The sequence below is a fragment of the Cydia splendana genome, chromosome 19, assembly GCF_910591565.1.
Source record: "Cydia splendana chromosome 19, ilCydSple1.2, whole genome shotgun sequence".
In the NCBI taxonomy this organism is placed as follows: Eukaryota; Metazoa; Arthropoda; class Insecta; order Lepidoptera; family Tortricidae; genus Cydia; species Cydia splendana.
The window spans coordinates 1,737,474-1,756,909 of NC_085978.1; the positions used below are offsets into that span (position 1 = coordinate 1,737,474).

The following is a 19,436-nucleotide window of genomic DNA, read 5'->3' on the forward strand; positions in this document are numbered from 1 at the left end:
ATATATTATAAAAAGGAAATATTTTTAAAAAGTCGCGTAGTTATTGGATCTTTTTTGAGTTAGACAGACGTTATTTGTCAAATTATTTCAGTCTTGGACTTGGTATTCCGGTTGTTTTTGTAAATATTGTAAAAAATGTTTATTAATTAATTGTTATTTAAATGTTTAGACGACATTTAGCAATTAAACTACAAAATTTATAAATATAATTATCTCAAAATCACATGATTGGTAGTCATCACTTTAGAAAAAGTTTTTCGTTCAAAGATCAAAAGATCACTGTTTCTAGGTGGCTTGTTAGATCAATATCAAAAACTGGAATCTCTCAAGGAAATTAATTTCTTAAATTAAGGAAACATGGCTAGCCCGAGCCCAGAAGGCGATGCCACATCAATGTTTATGGCCCGAAGAGAAAAGCAGGGTAGTCCTTTACTGTCAGATGAAAACACGAAGAGAAAAACTAAAGAGCAACCTCCTGCAGAAATTATAACAGTGAAAGACTTCTTCGACTTTATGAAGACAGCGTATCAAGTTTACGAGCATTTAGAAGGTGATGACGATGAAAGAGCGAAGATTGACTGGGAGGAATTAACAAAATTAACGGTTATTAACCACGTTATCGAACAGGAGGAACGAGACTTGCTGTACCAAACTGCATATGCGGAACCCAAGCCCGTCACTAGCAAGAGCGACACAACTTTGGAAAAGAAGAAAACTGAAAATAAAAGTATTGAAAAACGAATGAGTTGTAGTGAAATTGAGCGTAAGTTTAATTGTGAGTAGGTACCTACTGTAACTCCCTTTTTACATTGTAAAATTTATTCATGTGAATGAAATTTCAGAAGGTGGTTCGAGAAGGAAGTCTTTAATGTCTGTAGCCAAGGTAGAGATGCTTGGAGTTTGGACTGAGGCAAATCTCAACTGTAAATTAAACGATGTAAGAAACGTAAAAAAAAACATATATAACCGACATTCATTGCCGACAGATGGCGCTTAATTCAATACTGTTTTCAGGTTATAAATGAAGGCATTTTGGATTCAATTTTGCCCTACTTAGTGGGATATAAGAAACCCACGAGAACTACTAGTGAATACACGCCGATTATAAAGAAGCCCTTGTCAAGTACTAGTTATGAAGTGAAAAAGCCGGCGAGTTTTGGAAGTTAGTCTATTTCTTTGCTTTTAATATGTAAAACAAATAATACTTCAAAGTGATGCAAACGTATATTTTTAGATTTTCTATGCGAAAAGGAATCAAGGGACCGAATGGGGAGACGCAAATCATCGATAATAGCATTACAAGAAAAGTTAAACCAGAAGCAAGAGTGAGTTTTTACAAATTATTACTAGATGGCGTTGTTGTCAAATATGAATTTGTTTCTATTTTGTCACGACCCTGTTTCTATTGTTTTTTTTTATTAATGTATCAATTATTTACTGCATAAAAAAAACCATGATGATTTTTATAAAAAAAAATGTAAAACAAAATAATTCTTGTACCTGCATTTAGTTACATTACGTAAATTGCTTTGATCATTTTACACTTTTGTTTTATGTAATAGCTAATAGCTTATCTTTATTCTTGCACTTCTTACTAATTTCTATTAATAATTTTATTAACTGAATTGAAAACAACTGTATCGTAAATTCGACACTAACATCAATATCCGATATGGTCTAGTGGCTAGGATACCTGGCTCTCACCCAGGAGGCTCGGGTTCGATTCCCGGTATCGGAATAACTTTTTGCATTTTTTTTGCATTTAGAGGAGACGTAGAAATTCACGTATGCGACGAAGTGAAAGGCCTGAAGAAGGACTTCAGGTGTCCGCAGAAGCTGCTGGTGTCTAAAATGGGGTACTTTGCTGACGTCACTGCGGGGCAGAGGTTGGAGGACATGGATATATCGGTGCACTGTGATATACAGGTTTATTTTGATGTATTTTTAAATAAACTTGTTTTAATGGGTTGGTATACATTGGTTAAATATTTGAAGATATTTTGAAGGCCATTTTTAAGTTGCAAGTAGGCGAGGTAGATGCGTAATCGAGGCCAAAAGTACTCGGTAAATTATTTAAACTGTATGGCCATTCTCTGAGAATACGTCTGCGGTTGCGTCTAATTGCCACGACTCTTTTCGTACATTTTGTATGGATCGTGGCGATTAGAGCGCAGGCATATTTTTTGAGAATGACCCTGTAACGTAAATGTTTAGTAAACATTATAGTTACCAAGCTGATTTTAGTACAGTTTTTAAGTATAAGAATAATTCGTGCTCACAATTTGTTAGCCGACATAGATTGTGCCGTACAGCCCCGTATTATGCCCGTACTTTAAGGCATAGAGGTACTTTGCGGTAACTGGGCTGTCAGGCGCTAAAATAACAACAACGTGCAGTGAGGATCTGCGCCATCGACTTTAACTGTCAAATTTCAGTCATGAATTGCTCTTATACGCCATCATTCCAAAAACTTAATCTAAAGTTAAGTTTATATTTGTCCCTTCGCCTTAAGTTACAACTTTGTTTTAGGTATGGTTGTAGGAATATAATTTTCTCCATACCATGCGAGAGTTCGATGCAAATATTTAAATAATAAAATGTTCCAGATTTTCGATTGGTTAATGCGCTGGGTGAAGCGGGATTCCATACTGGTGGCAGATTGGCCGCTCCTGAACCCTAACAATGTGGTGCCTATCCTGGTCTCCGCATCTTTTCTGCAGGTCAGCCAGGGGCGAGCGTATTTAGGTACCCTAGGGCCATCCGGGCCATGGCCCGGCCGGGGCGCTATCCGTCAAGGGCGGTGTATTATGCCGCCCTTGGCGGATTTCCATTTTGTTTTTCTACCTCGACTTTTGGGGCAGAGAAATTTATTGGCCCGGGACACAGATTATATAATAGTTCTTCCCGGGGCGCCAAATTTCAAAATACGCCCCTGAGGTCACCCAATAAAATATATAAAAAGTGTCGGCAACACGCTTGTTACACCCATAGCAAGTTCCCAAATCATATTGAATGCTAAAAACATAATGCAACATTTTCCACAAAAAATACTTTTATGGAAGAAGACTTTTAGCACATTTTATCGCGTTGCAAATACTACAATAAAATTCACGAATGGTCCTTTCAGTTTATCTTTTTAACTGTTGTGTTTGCTTAGATGGAGCCACTGCTACATGACTGCCTCATCTACTGCCACGCACACATGAGCGAAATTGTGAAGACGTCCACCAACTTGGCCTGCCTCAGCGATGCTCTGCTTAACAGGTATCAACCACCCCATTATGTAAGACTGTAAGCGCCACTTGCACCATCCCACTAACCCGGGGTTAACAGTGTCAAATTGTACTGGTAACCATGGTAACTCCAGGTTTTACCGGTTAATCCCGGGTTAGTGGGATGGTGCAAGCTAGTGGCGCTAACCTAGTGTCAAATTGTCAGTGGCGGATTTGCAGCCTTTGCCGCCCTAGGCCCCAGGCCCTGTAGTAAGTTAGTTGCCGCCCCTTTCTCAGGGCCCACTATATAGATTGCCGCCCCTAATATCGGGCTGCCCTAGGCCCGGGCCTACTGGGCCTTAAGGGAAATCCGCCACTGCAAATTGTACTGGTAACCATGGTAACTCCAAGTTTAGCCGGTTATCCCCGGGTTAGTGAATTGGTGCAAGTGGCCCTAAGAGTAGAGGTACCTATTGGAGGTACGCAGTTGTTCTATCTACTATTGCATTTGATGCTAACTGGATATCGTGCACAGTCGACGTCAAAGATATATTTACACTTTTGCACCTTACTCCTTTGTAATAAGGCGAAAAACGTAAACATATCTTTGATGTCGACTTGTACTTTTATAAATGCATGTGTTTTATATCTATCAGATTGGCAGCAATGTACACGAACGCAGAGCTAGAAGCCATACGGGACCGCAAGGATAAGATCCAGTCTCGCCTTTACTGCAAGATGATCCTATCGCTAGCCGAGCCTGTGCCTGAGACACTACGTGGACATTATGCCACTCTCGCCACGCTGTTTAAGTGTAGCAAGTAAGTTAATTACTTACCTAAATTCATAAGAGACTATTATAGATGACCCGGCGAACTTCGTTTCACCTACTTATATCTATCTATTTTTTTGCACTTTCTTATTTTTTTCTTTCATAAGAACTTAAGAACCTTCTCCTGACAATAATAAACACAACACAAAAAGAATCAGCGAAATTGGTCCAACCGTTCACGCGTGATGCCGTGACCAAGGGAAATACGGATTCATTTTTATGGGTCAAACAGATCACTGTGTTATGTCTTTCCTGTAGACATACACTGTAAGAGTTAAGGGCTATAAAGGTTAATTTTCTTATTTAACCCTTATCCACGTGAAAAGGTCCTCCTTAAATTTTATTTAGAGAACTATGATAAAATCATTGCTTACATGCCCACAAGCTGTTAACTATTGGCCACAGGAGAGAAAAATGTACTGTTCGCGATAACACACTAGTTTTCTCTCCTGTGGGCAATAGTTAACAGCTTGTGGGCATGTAAGTAATGATTTTATCATAGTTCTTTAAATAAAAGGAGGACCTTTTCACGTGGATAAGGGTTAAATAAGAAAATTAACCTTTATAGCCCTTAACTCTCGTGTATGTCTACAGGAAAGACATAACACAGTGATCTGTTTGACCCTTACATACAGGTGTATTCGGGTAATTCCGAATGTCGAAAACTGTCGGATAATTCCGAAAAGAGACTTATTTTATGATGATGGAATTTTGGGTGATTTTCATCTGAATTTCGGAATTATCCGAATTTCGGAATTACCCGAGTAAACGTGGTTTATTCGGTCACCCTTAATTCCATCATAATAAAAGACTCTTTTCGGAATTATCCGACAGTTTTCGACATTCGGAATTACCCGAGTAAACCTTATGTATAATAATATAGATTCGTTAGATCTGAACGAACTTCAAGAGTGCCAAAAATGCTCAACGTACGATCCTCTGCCCATATTACAAAAAGTTGACGAGAAAGGTATATTATAATATTACGAATGAATGTGGAGGGATGTACGAGGAAAGGAAAACCGAGGAAAAGGCTGCGCCGACCCCAAGTAAATGGGACAATGGCAAGCGAATGACGAGTGTCTTCTGAACACCAGATGCTGCAAGTTGCTGGGACGCCAGATCGCCGAGCAGGTGCCGTGTCAACCGGCCAGCATGCACATAGATCGACGGGGCAACGTCGTCTCTTCACACACCAAGTGAGTGCCTTTATCATCAAGTATCAGACCAGATTCATGTGGTCTAACACGACCACACACGATACCTAAATCATTCGTTTTTCTTTCATCTCGTTATCGCCTTACCATCATCTTAATAAGCCTTGACTTGTTGACACTAGACGCTTCGTAAATACAGGTAAGCGGGTGAATAAAGGTAATTTAGGGCTCCACATTTGAGGAATATGCCCTCGTATGCGGATCCGCGTACGAGGAAAATATTAGAAAAAAATAAACACGGCACACGAGAGGATGTGTTTCAAATTTCAAGGTCCTATATCTTCAACGGTTTAGGCTGTTCATTGTCTAAGTACCGGAACTATTTTAAAAACCTATTTATACAGATTACAATCAAATGTAATTTCTTGACAGAGACCCATCATGGAGTCTCAACGAATACATCACATGGCTGTATGGCGAGCTGCGTTCCTGGCGCCGCGTGTACTGGCGCCTGTGGGCAGACTGCCACTTCCTGCACTGCCAGCTGTGTGACAGTTATTTTCCCAACTACCAGGTATGTGCGTTTTAGTTACCGAACTACCCGCTAAATGTCGCTACACCGTGCGTGACAAATCACTAGGATTTGTCGCGATGTTAATTTTTTCCGAGAAACATGACCTCTGGCCGGTAGTACTTCATTGTTAAATTTCATAGGTACTATCCCGTCTCAGAAGTGAGATCCTTAGGTTTTGTAATGTAACAAACAAATCTTGAAATGCAGTTGGAATCTGCGGAAACCAGACAGAATTCGCTTTTTTACTTTCCAAAAGGGCCCCAAATTCTTATGTGCTCAAGGGCCCCAGCATAGTTTAAGACGGCCCTGCCTATCCATAAAGTCGGCTTTGTTCGCAGATGGAATGGTGTTCCCACCACGAGCAAGGTCCGCATATGTTCTCGGTGGACAATCGTCCAGCGTTGCCCGCCGGCCGCTATCCGTGCTGTGGCGAACGGGCTTATCGGTTCGAAACACTCACGCGCAACACGGTAAAATATGCAACCTGCTTTCATCTGTTCTTCTCTACCTCCGAGTCGCTTAGTGAAGCAAATCCCCAATCTCGGTGAGGCTAACTAAATGTACCTACTGCACATAAAGTGTAATTCCATTCCAGTTCCATAAACTTGCTAACTATGTAAAAAACAGCCATAAGTATTGAAATTGTCTCTGAATGATGAATTTACTAGTGACTTCTGTATAATACATAGTTAGCAAGTTTCATAGAATGACGCTTTATGGGTCAAAAAGATCACTGTGTTATGTCTTTCCTGTAGACATACACAAGAGTTAAGGGCTATAAAGGTTAATTTTCTTATTTAACCCTTATCCACGTGAAAAGGTCCTCCTTTTATTTAGAGAACTATGATAAAATCATTGCTTACATGCCCACAAGCTGTTAACTATTGCGCACAGGACAGAAAAATGTACTGTTCGCGCGAACACACTAGTTTTCTCTCCTGTGGGCAATAGTTAACAGCTTGTGGGCATGTAAGCAATGATTTTATCATAGTTCTCTAAATAAAAGGAGGACCTTTTCACGTGGATAAGGGTTAAATAAGAAAATTAACCTTTATAGCCCTTAACTCTTGTGTATGTCTACAGGAAAGACATAACACAGTGATCTTTTTGACCCTTATATTGACACTTGCCTGCTGAGTTGGCCATATGTCTATAAAACAAAGCCGGAGCAATAAGCAAATTAAGCTCTTGACTAGAGCACCATGCCGAAAGCACCAAAGTCTAAGGGCGAACCCGAAAAAAGTGGTCACTGGCATCAAAATGTACAATAATCTGACACTATATGTACCGGGCACTAGATAATTAACAAACGCTTACAATGCGCTACCGTGTATTGCCGGCTTAGGGCATGCTCCCGGGAATTTTATAGTATCAAAAGAACCGGTACTGAAGACCCGGTACCGGTATTTCCCGGTTCTCATCATATGACTATTTATTCCCATTTCAATAGTAGTAATGTTTAGTACTTTTAGCTCGAGACATTAATAAAATAATAATAATAATAAAAGCTTTTATTTCAGGCAGTACCCATATACAAATTGCATTAAAACTAATTTAAAAACTAAAACTACTGACACTGTAGAGGGGTGCCACTCATGTTAAAATAAATCAAGATCGCACATTTTAAGTGCAAGTCATTTTCTATTCTGGTCCATGTGAACAGAAATCCAGCGCTTAAACACCGGACTCCTTATATCGTCAGAAACAGCCACAAGTATTTTGTTGTCGGAAAGGCGCAGTCTCCTCCAGAATTAAGTAACATTTAATAATGGTGCTATGAAACGGGGGACCCAAATAACCCGACAAACTAACCTAGTAAAGAAGGCATTCGTGCAGGTAGGCCGTGTCGTCATAGTGCTGAGTGCATCGACTATACGCTACGGCGGAGGCAGTGTGCCGGTTAATTTCGTAAAATTGGTCGGAATGCCAATTAAGTGTTATTGTTTTTAAATAAAATAAGTCATTTATTCATTCTTATGCAATTATTTATATGAAAATAAATAATTCATAAAGATTGTACGCTAACACAAACAATTTATTAAAAGTAATCAAAAGATGCCTTGAGAACCGGAAAGAACCGGGAATCCCGGTTCCGGCTATGCCCAGAACCGGGAAATGAAATTCTTGGTACCGGGACCGGTACTGCATGCCCTATGCCGGCTACACACGTAACTATAAATCGTAGCGATTAATCTGTGCAGTCCGATTTGCGCAGTTTTATCTACTGTGTGTATGACAAATCGTTACGATAATCGACAACGATTTGTTACGATAACGATTTATAGTTAACGTGTGTAGCCGGGGTATGTCGCCTATGGCCTATCCCCAGGGTTGTCAATAACATAAGTACTGCCGCGTGGCTCCCCAGGGTTGTCAATTCCGCGAGCACGTACCAGACGAGCGTCTGCAGACGGACGCGGCCGTGATGGAGATCTACAGCCAGTTCCGCGAGATGATCGCCATGAGGCCGCCTCAACTGATGTTTCCGGAGCGCCTCACCAGGCTTGTACCCAGAGGTACAGATGTTCTTAGAACTCTTTTATACTGTCTTTGATTTTTCACTCCATCTTTGTGCGCTAAGTACGAGGAAGAGAAATGATCCGCCGCTTGTCCCCCACGCGGCGCCCACACATACCCAAACTGTAATTAGTTTCTTGGACATCTGAGTAGATTGGACCGACGGAGAGTCTAGAAAAACTTATGATAACGCATGAGTCGCATGAGAAAGTTAAACGAAGGGATGGACGTATAGCCACGCGTTGGGCGGACAGAATACCAACAGAATTTGAGGTTTCATCATGTATTCATCACACATTTTCCATCATAAAAACATGCTCTTCTTCACAGAGACAACCGAAGACAGCGCCGGTCGTCTGCAATGCAAGGAGGTGTTCTGGTGGGAGGGCATCCAGCTGGCGCCGCCGCGGCCGACGTTAGGCCTCCTCGGGAAACTGTATACGAGCGACACCAAGTTCAACCGTGAGACTTTTGCTCCAGCTCACCCTTTCCACGCTGAGTTGGACCATTCTCTGAGAATATGTCTGCGGTGGCGCCTAATTGCCACGACTCTTTTCGTACATTTTGTATGAGTTGCGGTAATTAGACGGGAGACATATTTTTTTAGAATGACCAGTTGAAGTGTTGCAATGCGGTCGGCATGGATTTGATGAGGGAAATCATCCGTTTCGGTTTCAGATCTATAGCGAAAATGTCCATCTCATTGCAAAAACTCCGATTTTTAAAAGCATCTTACGCAGATTATTCTGTTTTTTTCGCAAAACATAATACAAAAGAGAATTCTTAAAAAACTAGGTACTTGTTTCCAACATACTTAATATTAAGATTTTTTGATTCAAAATTATTTTTAGGAAAATTACCGCTGTACATTTGCTATGCCCCATCTATAATTTGGTGTATATAGTTAACGACAAAAGTAAGTAGTTCTAATAAAATTCACAGCGACTTTTGACGCTGACTGTACATACTTACACGTAAACGAAACATAAGAGTAGCAATGTTCGGTATAGAAGCGACACTTTGTGTTGTGGTATCACTGGTTCGAACGGACTATATTTTATTTAACTTCTATACAATTTTATTACTCTTATGTTACTTCATTTACTTAATTGGCGATAGGCATTGGTGTACATACACAATGATAGAGTGAAGATACCGAGTTGTAATACTTGTAATAATGTCCCCATCCCCACCCATCTGATTTAGTAACTATATGTATTAAACTGTTTGTTTGTTTGTATGTTTAAACTTCCGAGCGCAAAAGGTGTGAACAAACTACCCAAGTAGCACAGATTAGCTGTATAGCAGCCGCATAATGAGGTACGAATACGCTTGAAGCTGGAATATAAAAGCTGCATAAGAGCTGTATAAGCGTCTTTTCAGCTTTTATAACTCTTAAATGGGCACAAATTAGGCAGCCTTAAGTTCACATAGCTACTTAAGAGCGTTGTAGCAGCAATTTAACGGAATTATAAGGAGTAACAGGAGTTATAAGAGGTGTATATTGACTGGGTAAGAGACCACCAGTTACCCTTTATTCAGCTAATATATCACATGTGCGCCCTAATACCGGGAAAGATTGACGTTGGGCTGAATAAAAGATAATTAATAACATACTTTTACACCTCTGCCTTAAAAATCAGCTATTAAATTTTGTATAGTGACGACGAACGCAGAGGTGAACATATTTATATTGAAGCAAAAACGTTAAGCGCAACGACACCATAAGTCATTTTGTTAAAGTGTTTAGTTAAATGTTATGTTTTATATATTAATGCGAGAAAGATGTTTGGGAATGCAAGTTTATTGACATTATATATATACATTATCTAAGAAAATTTCAGTGCGCCACGAAAATAATCAGTATTTTTTTAAATTAATGATATAAATAAGCCATGTGTAAAAACTATTTCAGTGGTTTGGACAGAATTATGAGATAAAAAGTTAATAATACGTTATAGGAAGTACTAAACTAATGATTTAGGTTAAGAACTCAGGCACAAAACCTTATTGTTACCCTTAAAAGTTGGAAAAGCAATTTCAATTTTATAGGTTATATACAATAAAATGGCGGTCAATGTTAAAAAGCAACGTGAACCGTTAAAATTCTTATATGCAGCATACGACTGTTATATATCTGATAAAGATACTTAAGTGAACCACTATAAAGTCCAAGTCGTTATTTCGATACACTAGTGAACCTCTAAACAGTTATAAGGCATCTTGTGAACGTTTTAACAGCCGCTATGCAGACAGTCCCAATGGCAGTATAATAGGCTGCTTAGCGGTAAACATGTTCAACGCTAAGCCGTATTATGCGCCACATGTGTTCGATTATACATCTATTGGTTTCATAATAGTTCACTCGTTCTCCCTTATAATAAGTCAGCGAAATAAAAGCTGCTTTAGCGGTAAACATGTTCAGCGATAAGCTGTATTATGCGCCCCATGTGTTCCATTATACGTCTATTGGCTTCATAATAGTTCATTCGTGCTTCCTCAAAAAGTCAGAATAATAAAAGCTGCTTAGCGGTAAACATGTTCAGCTATAAGCTGTATTATGCGCCCCATGTGTTCCATTTATACGTCTATTGGCTTCATATTAGTTCACTCGTGCTCCCTGAAAAGTCAGCGTAATAAAAGCTGCTTAGCGGTAAACATGTTCACCGATAAGTTGTATTATGTGCCAAGTGTGTTCCATTATACGTCTATTGGCTTCATAATAGTTCATTCGTGCTTCCTTAAAAAGTCAGCGTAATAAAAGCCGCTTAGCGGTAAACACGTTCAGCGATAAGCTGTATTATGTGCCACATGTGTTCCATTATACGTCTATTGGCTTCATATTAGTTCACTCGTGCTCCCTTAAAAGTCAGTGTAATAAAAGCTGCTTAGCGGTAAACATGTTAAGCGACAAGCTGTATTATGTGCCACATGTGTTCCATTATACGTCTATTAGCTTCATAATAGTTCACTTGTGTTCCCTTAATAAGTCAACGTAATAAAAGTCCACAATTACCTCCTTATACAGCACATGGCGTAATTTTATCCACTAAACAGACCTTATAACGGTTAAAGCATTTGATAACCCTTAAAGCTGTATAGGATCGTAGCAAATATACCTTTATATCACTCTTTGCGTATTAATGGTAGTTGTCAGAGCCGTAATGCAACTTTTAATCAGCCCTAAGCTATATAAATATCACTGAGATCTATTATACAGCTGTAGGACCACGAGTGTGCTCTTATAAGTGTCTTAATACGCACAGAGCGTTAGATAGAACTAAAAGTGAGTAGTTATAGAGCTATCTGTGCTACTTGGGTAGTTGCTTTGTATAATACGAGTAGGTACCTATGTAAACGAAAGATCCCGATATTCAAAGCGAGCGAAGGGAATCTTGAACTTTGCAAGGGTCTTATACGACTTCAATCTCCACGTTTAAAACAATTGTTACCACTCGGTATGAACCCTCACGATAATACCCACGTACCTACTTCTGTACAAACACCTTTAACTGAGCATTCGTAGCAGTTTAGGGTCGGTTACACCAAACAATCTGTCACTGTTGGACGTTAAAATTTAAAATGTTCGCTAAATCTTGCTACTGACTGACAGGGGGCCTGGCCAACATGACACTAGTTTGCAGAAAACGAAACGAAACGCTATCGTCATTTCCATAACATTATTTACGTTTATCTTAGCGTTTCGTTTCGTTTTCGGCAAACGATTTTTATCTTGGCTGGGGGCCTCCTAGTCCTTCAGATTGTAGGTAATACCTAGTTGGTGTAACTGGCCCGTAGTGTACGACTTCAGAGCGAGCGTCCAGTGGCGCCGTCGGCAGGGCGTCGGGCGTCCAATAGATTTTAAGCAGTCCTTTTGCACTTATTCTAACTCGGACACTACGCCGGCGCCGGACGCCCCACTGGCGATTGAGCCTCCACTCATTCTGATCATTTCACTCAGTTTGCAGTGTTCACACTAGGGGCAAGTTGCATCAAACCACAATGGGGTTGGCAATTAACTGTCAAAGGTTTGTATAGATGGCGCCATCATAGCTTGCCCCTATGAGATATGGCTTAAAGGGCTGGCATCCAGGGCATATATATAAAACTCCATTAAAAAAATAAAACAAGACCGAAGTGATCCCATAAGAGCACCGTGAACAAAGTTTTGTACGGTGCTCTAAAAAAATACACAATTCTACGGATTGACATGGCAAGCTATGCCAGCGCCATCTGCTAAATACTTCGACCGGCCATCCCCATTGATAGACGGTTCAAAGGCAACCAACAGAGAACTATGAAGTTTCCCATACAAAAAATATATTTTAACGTAACTTCGGTGACAGACGGTTTGATGCAACTAACCCATATTTGTGCAATAAGCGCGAATGGTCAGTTATTCGTCTGCACGTTAGCGTCAGCCCGGCCGGGCTCGCCGGCGCTGGCGGCGCGCGCGTCCACGTCGTCGGTGGCTGCACCCTCCGCCGTCACGGACAAGAAGAGGCCGAAGGACGACTCGCCGAGGAAGGTAAGATTGGGGTGCTGTGATATAGTACCTACTGGGGCCGTAGACAAGATGACAATTCGAAAAGTACCTCGTATATTTAGTATTATTAAATGTATTTAGCAGGTTGAGCAACACGTTCGGCCATATTTGTTTCTAGATTCCTTAATCCCGCCCTAGGCAAGCGTGGCACACTCCGCGATTTCGTCGCTATGCTACAGGTACATCCGTTCGGCCCCAATTTTGGGGTTTGCCGTAAGCCGCGCGTGGCGCTGTCGCCACCTAGCGGCCATATTTGTGCTGATCGTAACAGACGCGTTTTGTTAGAGAGTGAGTATTCTGTACCTAGTACTATTATTTATTCTGTGCCCTAGGGTGGTAAAGTAGTCCATATGTACTGTAAACTATATTTACATGCCCCTAAGAAAGTGACAATAAGGTCGTGTATATATATTTTTAGAATGTTGGCTTGTAAAGATGTTTGTGAACTCGACCGTATAGTCTGACAAAAAAGAGTAGAAATTAAAAAGTGGCAATACTGTAGTGTTGTCCCTTTCAAATCAATAATATATAAGAAAACGGGACGACACAACAATATTGCCACTTTTTAATTTCTACTCTTTTTTGTCAGACTGTATTAGGTACCTATAGTACGCGTACCCTTGTACTTCATATTCTTAGCAGGGCCGGATTAACCCTAAGTCAAAGTAGGCAACTGCCTAGGGGCCCCGCCTCGGCTAGGGGGCCCAGGCGGCTCAGCGACACCAAATAAAATTTTGTTCCATAGGGTCAAAATTCATGAGTAATTTTTTTATTCTTATAATAATGAGTATGCTTTGTTATTTTTTTTTTTCGATCCATTCTTTAAATTAATGAAATACTGTAATAAAATTGAAGCAATACGTTACAGTTTACGGGGCGCATTCTGCGTACCTGTTGTAAAGTTGTAATAATAGGGGTTTTCAGGAAAAATGGTTCACTTTTTTTCGAACAACCAACAACTTTTGGGTTATTTCGACTCAGAATCACGAGGACTAGGTATTGATTAAAAACAAAGAAAAAGAAAGAAGATGTAAGTGTCCCCAGTTTTTCATAGGAATGCTCTACCTTCAGCCTCGCTTTTTACCTAAATTTACCATTGGTTTGTGTTCCACATCTCCTCTACTTCAGCTTAAGCTGGACTTCCGAGCAAAGCGGCTCTGACGCAACGGCCGCAGCGTCAGAGTCGCTGCGTCAGTGTCGCAACGTTAACTGACGCAGATTCCCTTCCGAGCGGCGCGACTCCGGCGACAGTCAGTCAGTCGCAGTTGTTGTGTGTAGTAGACGTGATGAACCGATTAATTATGAAAATATTATTAGAAGAAGAGGAGGATGACGATCTTTTGCTTCGTTACTTTTACTGTGGAGCGAAGCCTACCCAACTCAATTTTCAAAAGTAGAATAGGGTAAAGGCACTTATAGCATCTTGAAAAAACAAGCATTTAAACGAGAACGATGACAAATTCAGGAGCTTTAATATTCATTTTTTAGATATTCTAATTATTGACATAAGCTCAAAACCACGTGCGATCGCAGCGACTGCGCGACAGTGCTTGCGCAGACGTAGCACGGCCGCTATCGCCGAGCGATACTGACGCGGCGCCACTGTCGCTACGATAGTGACGCTGCGCTCGGAAGTAAGTTCATACATTTCCATACTGCATAATACTATCGCTCTGTCGCCGCGTTAGTGTCGCTGCGTTAGTGTCGCCGGAGCCGCTTTGCTCGGAAGTCTACCTTTAGCCTTTGGCCTCGCTGCGCAAAGCTCGGCCCTGGTCTCGCTTTTTAATACAATGGACATTGGTTCGTGTCTGTACTCAACTATTTATCCTGAAGCCTGATGAAACACGGCTTTGACTTCGCATGAAAGCTCGCCTCACTGGGGAAGTTCGGACTTTTAGGCCCGGCCTTTTAACACGCTTTCACAATTTGCGATATTGTTAACAAAAAATTTCGCGCTCTCTGCGCTCGCTATTATTTTTGGTTCTTTAATTGACCCTGTATCTACATGTTAGCTTCACTGGTGAATTAATAGAATTAGACCAAGATAAGTCTGCAATGATTTTAATAGCATACGCAGTGCAAGTGTTATTTATACGTCATAATTTCATAGACGTTTTGACGTTTTGTGAGTGCTATCAAAATTGTTGCAGGCTTATCTTGGTCTAACTCTAGTACTTAATTTAAGTAATTTTAACATATGGGAATTCTGTATTATTAGGTTGATTCTATAGTCAGACCGTAAAAAGTCTGCAGCGATTTTGATAGCCCACGCAGTGCAAGTGTAATTTTAAACGTCAAACTTCTATGAAATTATGACGTATACATAACACTTACTCTGCGTGGGCTATCAAATCCGCTGCAGACTTTGTTTGGTGCTACTCTAATCATGTGGCTCGGCTTTTGGTCTTATGGTCGGACAATCGCTGTTCAGTCTCGCAAAATATGAACTATTGAGAAAATCTACTTTGCGGCACCAGTTGAGCTTAGCCTTTAGCCTCGCTTAAAATTTGCCATTAGAGGTAGATAGGCAAGTGACGCTGAAGCTCTCATCTTTGGTATTCCACTGGGAATTGGCCTTAAGCCGAAAGGGCTCTCCCCACACTTGACGCGACGCGGAATCCGCAAAAACCAATAGAATAAAGCTTTATGTCCACGCAATAAGAGCGAAAAAGACATCTTTCGATTTGGATCGGCTCGGCCGACGCCTGAGCCTCTACCATCAGTTTTAACATTGACATAACGCTCACGTCTACGTAATTTACTTTCTGTACATCTCGCTTCCACTATTGCTCGCATATGCGAGTACGAGCGAGATGCATAGAAAGTAAGTTACGTAAACGTGAGCGTTATGTCAATGTCAAAACTGGTGGTAGCCGTACTGAAGATTGAAATTAAAAACGCAAACTTATTTCCCTGTACTGAAAATGCTGTGTGCAGAATTGACTGTAGGGGGCCCCGAGCCTCGCACTGCCTAGGGGCCCCGGCATGCTTAATCCGGCCCTGATTCTTAGTACCATCGTCCACACTGTTAACTGTACATCGGTGGACCTTATGCCTTTTGTAATAAGGTCCACCGATGTACACCAGTTAGGATCCGAGTGTTGCTGTTTGTACTTAGTAGCGCACTCTAGTGAGTCAATGAGTTGAACTTCACTAAATCACTACAAAATACAAAATCACTGTAGGTATGATAAATAAACAAAGAAAGTAAACTCGAACCCTTACCAAGCCCTTACACAGGTAGCGGTAGCAGTCCTACCTTATCATATCAAGCACACTAGAATTAGGCTTTAGATAGGTAGTACATAGGGCTTTTATCATCAATCACATTTGAAACCAAAAGCTTTATAGGTTGGGTTGGTAGGTAGGGACAGTCAGCCAAGAAAGCGGTTTACCACTTTTCGACCACTTTCTTGGCTGACCGTACCTACTAGGTAACTATAATTCGTTTAAAAACGCTACCTACTACTGCAATTCATGCTTGGGTATTAGGTATTTTTGTATGACCTAATTGAGTCAAAAACTATGTATTAATGAATTAGCATTAAAAAATACACAGGCGGTCTCTAGCATAAGTTGCTTGACGTATGGAGTCGCGCGTGAGAACACAACTCAAATGCTAGACCGTTAGGATCAGAAAATGCCGGGTTTCAAATTCAAACATCTTTTTTGCTAATATCGTATATTATATTACAAGTAAGTAATACAGACATTATCGTATATACAGACATTACAGACTACATCAGACCTTCGCACTTTACTTTATATCAAAACATAGATATTTAATTATTAGACTATTTCAGGATTTTGTTTAAAATAAAGGTACTTAAAATATCACCAATTCAAACAATAATAATTAACATATGCTTTACACAAAGAAAGGCGCCCCCGGCAGCGGCGACTCCCCGGGCTGCGAGGAGAGCTCCTCCTCCTCGGACGAGAGCGAGCAGAGCTCCGGCCGGAGCGATGAAGACGCGCCCAGGAGCCCGAGGAAGCACCAGCCCCCGCCCAGAGTCAGGTGACTCAACTCATGGCATCATTTTTATTCCATCAGCATGACATCTACCTATTAGTATAAGGAATAACATAGGTACCTCTCAACTGATAGATAGCGCGCGGCACGTCAAACGATATTTGATATTACGGGAGCGTACCTAAACTGTATTAGGTTATTGTTTATTGGCGCAGTGTAAATGTCCAGTTTAAGTTTCAGATTTAGACAAAAAGATGGCAGAACCTACATTGCGCTAGAGAGCGTGCGTGTGCACTGTAGGTGTGTGTGCATCATCTGCTTTGGCGTGAAGTGTCAATATCAAGTTTAAGTTTCCGGTTTAGGCCACAAGATGGCAGACTCTCTAACATGCACGGCCTGGCACGGACGGCACGGTCCCTATTTTACATGCGCGAGGCACGGCACAATTCCCGTGGAGTCATTTTTGAGCCCTTAGTCCAGACTTCTAAATGTATCCTAGTTTGTTGCCTGTAGGTAACCACTTGTAAGTTGTAACAAACAGACCACAGACAGTGAACCAAACATCTCTATTAAAATATTCAATCATCTTCCTTGCAGCCGCCGCACCCGGGTGATAGGACGGCAGTGGGTGACGTCACTATCAGCGCGAAGCAACCAAGACGGCCAGCGGCGCTTTGAAGAGCGCGCTGGACGGCAGATGCGGACGGCACTCACTCGGCGGGGGAACACCACGCCAGGGAAGCCGAAGGCTCCACAAGGTACCTAGGTGTCACAGGAAGGACAGCCATGGGCGTCGCCAGCCTTGAGGGCAGGGGTAGGAAACTAGAGCGTTCGGGCATTCTCGGCTCAGCAATGCCCCGAGCCATTATTATAGTGGTAACACACTATCACACCGCACCGCGACCTCGATGCGTGGCACCCATAAGTGAGAGCGAGGAAGAGATATCTGTTTCTCGCTCTCACTTATGGGTGCGACACACCAAGGTCGCGGTGCGGTGCGATAGTGTGTTACCACTTTTAGGGTTGGCACAACTTGACGTCCCTTTGCGTGTACGACCACAGATATAATGACTTGAATTTTTATTACTTATTCTGTGCTAAAGGATTACAACTTAATGGGGGGAGGGGCATACATCGTGAGCGCGAAACAACCAAGATGTCCAGCGGATTTGAAGAGCGCGCGGGGAGGCATTTGCATTCACTTCGAAGGAACAAAACGCCAGGGAAACCGAGGGCACCACCATCAGGGACGAATCATGCTGTCGCTTTGTAATATATGGCACTATCCCTTTCGGCTAATTAGCGTTGTCAAAATTCAAGTCATTATCTTATCTGTGGTTGTGCACGCAAAGGGATCTCAAGCTGTGCCAACCCTATAGTCTGTATCTTTAGGTATTTAAATAAAAGTAAACAAAATCTACCATCAAATTGCTCCTTAAGCCAGTTGAGGGTAGATGAAAACATTACAGGACCAAATAATAATTGCTCGGAGCAATGAGCCGTAAAAGCCCGAACGCTCTAGTTTTCTACCCATGCATGATAATACTATTATTTATTCTGTGCCCCTACTACTCGTACTACCAAGACACTTTGAGGCGCCGCCAAATAAGCCACCAAGTGGGTGTTTATAAGCCTGAAATAGTAGATTATACAATAAGGGCATAAATTGACCCATTTTTACCCGAGGCAATTTTTAAAATAGTAGACGAGGGTAAAAATGGACATTTATGCCCTTGTTGTACACTCTGCTTTTCACTTCGATTGCAAGGAAAATAAATTATATTTTTCACGGCAATTTACACCACGAAATTGTCGTAAAGCGAAAGAACATAATACATAACCAATTCCCGCCAACTAACTTTTAATTCTTTTTTTTTAAATTTTTAACATGTGAATAGAGTTTCAGCTGCCAAGTCAAACATTTAAGAGCATTTTTGAACGATAATCGACTCCTATTTTATGTGATTTACTAAATTTAATGACAGAAAATACGGATTTCTAATAAATTGTAGCAAAAGTAAAATAATATAACAAGTTTTGTCATCTACACAATTTTATTGCTCAGTAAAATTGTGCAATGTGTTTTAACTGTTTGGCTGTTGAGACCGATTACCTTAGTCTTAGAAGAAAATTTTACTTTTATGCTCTAGAGCATAAAATGCGATTTTATGTCGTCTACGCACGACATAAAGGTGCACTTTTTGAGCATGAGAAGTGAAAAGGGTAATTTTAATATGGTATGGTATTTTAGTATGGTAATATTAGGTAAATTAATCTGATTTGTTTACATTGTTCGTGTTCCAGGTGGCGTGTACGCGCGTCTCGAGGCGGAGTGGCGCGAGCGGCACGGCGCGCGAGCTAGGGCCGCCACGTCGGCGCGCGTGCGGTTGCCGCCGCGGTACAAGTGAACAATATACCTACTGTTCAAATTGTTCTACAAAACGCGTTTCATTTCTATTTGCCATGCAAAATGTACAAGTTACTATATTCACGTTATGTCAAATCTTGTTTATCGTAGAAGCGAAGTGACGCGTGGCGTGGGGCGTGCGACACGTCGCGGCACAAGTGAACAATATATTGGGACTTCATAACAGACACGCGTTTCATTTCTGTGTATTAACCCCT

The 19,436-nt window shown here is 41.2% G+C and overlaps 1 protein-coding gene, 1 long non-coding RNA gene and 1 other non-coding gene across 6 annotated transcripts in view; 2 read left to right on the forward strand and 1 right to left on the reverse strand.

Moving 5' to 3' along the window:
- The window catches only part of LOC134799941 (uncharacterized), a 159,117-nt gene that overhangs the window by 76,204 nt on the left and 63,477 nt on the right, over nucleotides 1–19,436 (reverse strand). The window lies entirely within an intron of this gene.
- LOC134799866 (SANT and BTB domain regulator of class switch recombination) lies at nucleotides 77–19,404 on the forward strand. 4 transcript variants are annotated; one of them, XM_063772274.1, is made up of 17 exons: nucleotides 77–763; nucleotides 846–937; nucleotides 1,015–1,162; nucleotides 1,235–1,325; nucleotides 1,767–1,926; nucleotides 2,607–2,720; nucleotides 3,158–3,264; nucleotides 3,869–4,033; nucleotides 5,142–5,243; nucleotides 5,634–5,775; nucleotides 6,114–6,245; nucleotides 8,144–8,291; nucleotides 8,623–8,754; nucleotides 12,708–12,820; nucleotides 16,717–16,856; nucleotides 17,409–17,569; nucleotides 19,116–19,404. In XM_063772274.1, exons 1-17 carry the CDS (start codon nucleotides 358–360, stop codon nucleotides 19,217–19,219), a joined length of 2,457 nt encoding a protein of 818 aa, XP_063628344.1. In that variant the 5' UTR covers nucleotides 77–357; the 3' UTR covers nucleotides 19,220–19,404. The 4 variants fall into 4 exon arrangements, with proteins under 4 accessions (XP_063628344.1, XP_063628346.1, XP_063628343.1 ...); XM_063772273.1 differs by having other exon boundaries at nucleotides 78–763; nucleotides 843–937; XM_063772276.1 differs by lacking the exon at nucleotides 19,116–19,404 and having other exon boundaries at nucleotides 16,721–16,856; nucleotides 17,409–17,563.
- Nucleotides 1,667–1,738, forward strand: Trnae-cuc (transfer RNA glutamic acid (anticodon CUC)). The gene has a single exon. It is a non-coding gene; the product is annotated as a tRNA-Glu (tRNA).

Bases quoted from the DNA above. Each gene is read 5' to 3' on its own strand.
- LOC134799866 (XM_063772273.1), top strand. From the start codon at position 358: ATGGCTAGCCCGAGCCCAGAAGGCGATGCCACATCAATGTTTATGGCC. The intron at 764-842 runs GTAAGTTTAATT...ATGAAATTTCAG, and splicing joins GAGTTGTAGTGAAATTGAGC to AAGGTGGTTCGAGAAGGAAG. The intron at 938-1,014 runs GTAAGAAACGTA...TACTGTTTTCAG, and splicing joins TCAACTGTAAATTAAACGAT to GTTATAAATGAAGGCATTTT.